This window comes from Eurytemora carolleeae, unplaced genomic scaffold (assembly GCF_000591075.1).
Source record: "Eurytemora carolleeae unplaced genomic scaffold, Eaff_2.0 scaffold167, whole genome shotgun sequence".
Classification (NCBI taxonomy): Eukaryota; Metazoa; Arthropoda; class Copepoda; order Calanoida; family Temoridae; genus Eurytemora; species Eurytemora carolleeae.
This window is the reverse complement of record NW_019396219.1, coordinates 248,651-256,077: the sequence shown is the minus strand read 5'-3', so window position 1 is coordinate 256,077 and position 7,427 is coordinate 248,651. Positions and strand designations below refer to the sequence as shown.

Here is a 7,427-nt window from a genome sequence, read left to right as displayed (position 1 = left end):
TGTTTATTCATTCACATTACCCATTTTTATGAGATTATGTAAAAGTCTGAGATTAGGTTAATTTAACTCTAAATTCATTTTATTAAAGAAATATTTAGCTACAGCTAGCTTAGCATTCTTTAGTTTTGCACTCGGCTTATGTAAGTGCATACACATAGTGTTAATCCCCTCATCCCTAATCTGTAACTGTTGTAGGATGGTAGATTAAGTAAATCCTTTTCAACATCTCTTTAGGCCTAACCGGTAACTGTTGTAGGACGGTAGATTAAGTTAACCATTTTTAACATATCTTTAGGCCTAACCGGTAACTGTTGTAGGATGGTAGATTAAGTTAATCATTTTCAACATCTCTTTAGGCCTAACCCGTAACTGTTGTAGGATGGTAGATTAAGTTAATCATTTTCAACATCTCTTTAGGCCTAATCCGTAACTGTTGTAGGACGATGGATTAAGTTAATCCTTTTCAATATCTTTATAGGGTTGACCAAGTCGACTTAGTAGAAGCAACGAAATGTTCTATCGGTCAATTGAGATGGGAAGAATAAAAGTCAGCTGTTTTTAATGGATTAAGCACTGAATCGCTTAGTTTTCATTGTGGATACGAGTCCTAGGCGTTGTAGATTAGCGCTTTTGTATTCAGAAGTTCTGATCTAACCTTTCTCCGTCAATACGTTGTGATTTTAATAAGAGATAAAAATACAGAACAGAAACAAAAAACAATTATAACTCAGTATAACCTTTTCTATTAAATAAAAAGAATTAAAAAAGAATATTAAACAAAATCTACGCCGGAATTGTCAGAATCAGGTTGTCGTATTTTAAAAAAAATTTCTCCGGACTTTTTAGATTTTATTTATTTTTTATAATCTGTAAGTAACATCCTAACAAAAAGGTGCCTAATAAACTAGACTTTTACTTAGATTTCTTTATTATTATTATTTTTATTATTATTATTTTTATTATTATTAGTATTATTATTATTATTATTATTATTATTATTATTAGCAGCAGCAGCAGCTGATGAGAAGATAAACTAATGAGCTGATAAGCTTCAGCAAATAAGCTGATGAACTGAAAAGCTGATAAACTGATGAGCCCTTGAACTGGTGAGCTGATGAACTGAAAAGCTAATAAACTAATGAGCCCTTGAACTGGTGAGCTGATGAGCTGAAAAGCTTATAAACTGATGAGCCGTTGAACTGGTGAGCTGATGAGCTAATAAGCTGATGAGTTATAAGCTGATGAGCTGATGAGTTGATGAGCTGATGAGTTGATGAGCTGATGAGTTGATGAGCTGATGAGCTGATGGATGAATTGATGTGCTGATGAGATGATGAGCTGATAAGATGATGAGGTGATTGGCTTATAATAAGATGAACAGATAGGTTTTTAATCAGATGAATAGATTAGTAAATCAGGTGATGAGCTAATGAGTTAACCAATAGATTAGTAAATAAGCTGATGAGCTTATGGGCTGATCAGGAGATGAACTATTGAGCTGATAAGAAGATAATCTGATGAGTTAACCAATAGATTAGTAAATAAGCTGATGAGCTTATGGGCTAATCAGGAGATGAACTGTTGAGCTGATAAGAAGATAATCTGATGAGTTAACCAATAGATTAATAAATAAGCTGATGAGCTTATGGGCTAATCAGGAGATGAACTGTTGAGCTGATAAGAAGATAATCTGATGAGTTAACCAATAGATTAGTAAATCAGCTGATGAGCTTATGGGCTAATCAGGAGATGAACTGTTGAGCTGATAAGAAGATAATCTGATGAATTAACCAATAGATTAGTAAATAAGCTGATGAGCTTATGGGCTGATCAGGAGATAAACTGTTGAGCTGATAAGAAGATAATCTGATGAGTTGAACAAAATAAACTAAATATTTAAAGTTCCGTCATTTTTTCTTTCTTCGGCGAGGCTGTAACTTTGTACACTGTTTCATCAAAGAATGCTTCATTGTCCTAAATAAAAAATACTTGATTGATTTTTCAAGAATTAATAAAATTTCATGATTTAATTAGACTGTAAAATTAACGTTAATTCCATTATTTTGCCCACAAAGGTTTAAACTTTAATGACAACTTGAAAACCTGAAACAATTTCAGGTCTAATTTCAGGTCTAATTTCAGGTCTAATTTCAGGTCTAATTTAGATTTTGTCTTGAATAAACTCTTTTAATGCTTAAGTAATTGAGTTGTCAAAATAAAAATGTATTGTTATTTGCCTTGGTTTTTTTGAGTCGCAATGCTAAGCTTGCATTTGTGAGTTCCCAGGAAGGAGATGGATTAAAACTCTCATGAATACCATTCCTAAAATCATATTTGTGAGATTAAAAGAGACCTGAATAATGAAAACTCTCATGAATACTATTCCTAAAATCATATTTGTGAGATTAAAAGAGACCTGAATAGTGAAAACTTTCATGGATACCATTCCTAAAATCATATTTGTGAGCTTAAAAGAGATCTGAAGAATGAAAACTCTCATGAATGCCATTCCTAAAATCATATTTGTGAGCTTAAAAGAGATCTGAATAATGAAAACTCATGGATACTATTCCTAAAATCATATGTGTAAGCTTAAAAGAGATCTGAATAATGAAAACTTTCATGGATACTATTCCTAAAATCATATTTGTAAGCTTAAAAGAGACCTAAATAATGAAAACTCTCATGGATACTATTTATAAATCATATTTGTGAGCTCTAAAAAAGAGGATTATTATTATTATATATGGTCAGTTTTGTAGTCTCTCATTATTTTCTATTTCTTGATGTTAATCTAAACAATTAAATGTAAAGACCCAAAAAGGAAACTCGGAAGTTCGTTCAACAATAATCTCTTGAATTTCCCGCTTAGTGATCAGTTGGTTCTTCCAATGCACTGGAATTTACACATTACAGCGATCTGTACACACAGTACAATGTACATGAAAGACTATATAAACCTACTTGTACAATGAGAAAAAGAAGTATCCAACTGTAATAGCTGTTGGTAGAAGTTCAAATATCCATCCAACAGCTTGCACTCCAGCTGGGTACTCATAATCATCGTTAAATCTAAACATATAGAAGTAAACAAATAGAAGTAAACAAATAAAAGTAAACATATAGAAGTAAACAAATACAAGTAAACAAACAGAAGTAAACAAACAGAAGTAAACAAATAGAAGTAAACAAATAGAAATAAACAAATAGAAGTAAACAAATAAAAGTAAACAAATAAAAGTAAACAAATAGAAGTAAACAAATAGAAATAAACAAATAGAAGTAAACAAATAAAAGTAAACAAATAAAAGTAAACAAATAAAAGTAAACATATAGAAGTAAACAAATACAAGTAAAAAAATAGAAGTAAACAAACAGAAATAAACAAATAGAAGTAAACAAATAGAAATAAACAAATAGAAGTAAACAAATAAAAGTAAACAAATAGAAGTAAACAAATAAAAGTAAACAAATAGAAGTAAACAAATAGAAGTAAACAAACAGAAGTAAACAAATAGAAGTAAACAAATAGAAGTAAACAAATAGAAGTAAACAAATAAAAGTAAACAAATTGAGGTGAAAAATAGAAGTAATTAAATAGAGGAACACAAATTAAACAAATTGATGTGAAAAAATAGAAGTAAACAAATGTAAGTAAACAAGTAGAATTAAACAAATGGAAGAAAACAAATAGAAGTAAACACATAGAAGTAAACAAATAGAAGTAAACAAATAGATTTAAACAAATAGAAGTTATCACATAGAAGTAAACAAATAGAAGTAAACACATAGAAGTAAACATATAAAAAAAATTCATATTTCTAACTAGGCATATATATTATAAAAGCAGATTTTTGTACCGACATTTTGAAATAATATTTGAAAAATCTAAAATCTTACTTCATAGGTTTATAGCTGACCCATTTAAGAACAACAATAAACAGAATTATGATTGGACAGACTGCACACCACAGTACAATCCACATTGATCTTTACACAATAACCTCAACTTTTTTTGATAAGATTAAAAATTGACATTTCAAGTTAAATAAGGTATCTTATAAATGTTATCATTTATAATAAAAGAGAGAGTAATTTTTAACGAGAAAGATCCTTGTTTTTTTGGCTATAAATTGATTATTTTCAAATGTGGTTTTTCTTTAATAAAGTGACTTGCGTTGATATACAAAGAGAATGTTGGAAAATGTAAGAATTTAAAACTTTTGAAAACAGAAAAACGTCAACATTCAAATTAATTTAAATCCTTTAAAGTCAATATATTCTTTTTAGCTTTTAGTCAAGATTAATTTTAGTTTGTATCTCCTTCCTGTAGAAGATTAACACCATTCAGAATCAAAGACCAATTATTCATTTATCCATCAAATTTTCATTCCTTTATAATTGTTTTTTGGAATGCAACAATTTTCATTAAACCCCGCTAATATAAAACTTATTTATTCAGGTCTTTATACAAATGAATATATTTGGAAAAATTCAACCAATGGAAATGAAACCCCCTGGGATTAAATGATACCCCAAGGACGTAAACCTCCGATAGAGGTTTAAATGGTAAAGCAAGGTTTCCTGATTGGTTTAGAAAGTTGTATTCCCATTTCTTCAATATTTCCCAGAAACTTCTGATATCCATACACCCAGGCTACCAATGCCATCTGAAATAAAAGAACTGTTATGTATAAACCAAACAAAGTTACAACGATCAAATGTAAATGTTTAAAAGTATTCATAACCCCTTCTGCGGCTCAACTGTAAGTTCAGAAGTTAAATATTAACTAAGTGAAATATTTGAAAATGTAAGAAGTTTTTGTTTTAGGAGTCTAAACAAAAAATAAAGGAAACAGGAGTACTGGAAATGAGGAAGTATTGTAACCTCTACAAAGCACAGAAGAATGAGAGAGGAAGTATTGTTACCTCTACAAAGCACAGAAGTATGAGAGAGGAAGTATTGTTACCTCTACAAAGCACAGAAGTATGAGAGAGGAAGTATTGTTACCTCTACAAAGCAGAGAAGTAGGAAAGAGGAAATATTGTTACCTCTACAAAGCACAGAAGTAGGAGAGAGGAAGTATTGTTACCTCTACAAAGCAGAAAAGTAGGACAGAGGAAGTATTGTTACCTCTACAAAGCAGAGAAGTAGGAAAGAGGAAGTATTGTTACCTCTACAAAGTAGAGAAGTAGGAAAGAGGAAGTATTGTTACCTCTACAAAGCAGAGAAGTAGGACAGAGGAAGTATTGTTACCTCTTCAAAGCAGAGAAGTAGGAGAGAGGAAGTATTGTTACCTCTACAAAGCAGAGAAGTAGGACAGAGGAAGTATTGTTACCTCTACAAAGCAGAGAAGTAGGAGAGAGGAAGTATTGTTACCTCTACAAAGCAGAGAAGTAAGAGGGAGGAAGTATTGTTACCTCTACAAAGCAGAGAAGTAAGAGGGAGGAAGTACATCTTTGATCAAATATTTGAAAAAGATGAATTCCCCCTGTTGTGCACATTGGTACTCCACACAGGAAAAAGAAGAAGCATGATCCAACTACGATATATATACGCTTCCTACATTAAAAAAAAACAGATATTAAACAAAAAACTATCACAGGGAAAATTTCATAATTTAAATTTGTGTCATAAATCACAAATACTGAATATGATTCATTTTCAAACTTGCAACCTTGGATCACTGGATCTAATTCTTAAATTTAAAAAGAGTGACCGGCAATGTATGGTAGTTGAACTGGGAATGTAGTATTGTGGAAAAATTTTTAGATTTCATTCGTGACATATAAAAGGTTTTAATGATGTATAATTACTGAGATTGAGCGCAAATTCGACATTCATAATCATCCATTTGGGTGGTTACGATTTGAGAATCAATTTTTTGATTGTTAAATAAAGACGACGAAACATTTATCAAAATTCTACAATAAACTAAATAGATGTTTAGGAACATATTTCTCAATAGAAATTTGTCAATAAATCAATGATAGAATCAATAATTTCTTTTTCATTGTTAAATTAAATTTCTTATTCTTTACGAATTTGTTTGCAGATTTCTACAAATTCTTTAAATGTCGTCTTTTCAATAAAAATTCAAGAAAATCTACAGAAACTGTTTGTGAACAATGAGACATTACAGAAACCAATAACTGATTAAAATTACGATGATAAGAGTAAATTCTTATTTTCTTAACCTGTTCCTAAACAACTAATTTGTTTACTGTAAAATTTTTATTAAAGTTTTTGGTCGTCGTTATTTAATAATTTTTAGAATTCGATTCTCAAAACGTAACATTCAAATGGATAATTTTCAACGTCGAATTTGGCTCAAACTCGCTAATTATACATCATTAAAACGTTTTATATGTTTCAAATGAATCCTAAACAATTCTCCAAAATACTACGTTCTCAGTTCTGCAACTAACATACGTTGCCGGTCACTCCCTTTAAAGAAACTATTGATGTAATTTCAAAAACTCCACATATTAAGAATTTGCATGCCGATTCATAGCGGTACCCTTTACAGCTATTTCTAAGCAACAATCAGGACATTGTTTTTCTTTTTGAATTCTGGGCAATTTCCTTATTGTCCGGCCTGCACAAATGCGCAACTTTTCTAGAAAACTGCAACTGAAAATAGTGATTTTGATAATAGAGAAAAGAGGTAAAAGCCGTAGAACTCTATCATTTTTACTTAAAGAAAGAGTTAAAGGGTACTGTTGTGATTCATGGACAATGAACTTGTCTTACTACAATTCGAGAATCACCCAAAACTACGTACTTAGTCCCTTTAATAATATTCCTTACCTAGTCCATTCTACGTACTTAGTTCCTTTAATAATATTCCTTACCCGGTCCATTCTACGTACATAGTTCCTTTAATAATATTCATTACCCAGTCCATTCTACGTACTTAGTCCCTTTAATAATATTCCTTACCTAGTCCATTCTACGTACTTAGTTCCTTTAATAATATTCCTTACCCGGTCCATTCTACGTACATAGTTCCTTTAATAATATTCATTACCCAGTCCATTCTACGTACTTAGTTCCTTTAATAATATTCATTACCTAGTCCATTCTACGTACTTAGTTCCTTTAATAATATTCCTTACCCAGTCTATTCTATGTACTTAGTTCCTTTAATAATATTCCTTACCCGGTCCATTCTGGTTTCTCGTCGAGTATGAACGCTAGGAATGTCTGCACCCCGCCACAGATGGAAGACAAGGCCAGGCATATCAACATGAAGAAGAAGAAGAAAGACCAAAGAGCGGGTGGATTCATCTTTAGAACCGCCATCGGATACGCAACAAACGCTAATCCAATACCACCCTTAATTCACGGGCTTTTATTTTAAATATTGCGTTAATTTTACATTAGGTCTTTGTTAAACTTGTAATTGTTTTACCCCCCCCCCCCC

General features: G+C 31.0%; 1 protein-coding gene across 1 annotated transcript; it reads right to left on the bottom strand.

Annotated features, from left to right (window-relative positions):
* Positions 1-957: 957 nt before the first annotated feature.
* On the bottom strand, positions 958-7,339 carry LOC111698480 (sodium-dependent dopamine transporter). Its single transcript, XM_023468830.1, has 7 exons — positions 7,164-7,339; positions 5,422-5,563; positions 4,585-4,670; positions 3,901-3,990; positions 2,965-3,072; positions 2,238-2,322; positions 958-1,974 (listed from the first exon to the last, which is right to left on the bottom strand). Exons 1-7 carry the CDS (start codon positions 7,304-7,306, stop codon positions 1,897-1,899), a joined length of 732 nt encoding a protein of 243 aa, XP_023324598.1. The 5' UTR covers positions 7,307-7,339; the 3' UTR covers positions 958-1,896.
* Positions 7,340-7,427: the final 88 nt, after the last annotated feature.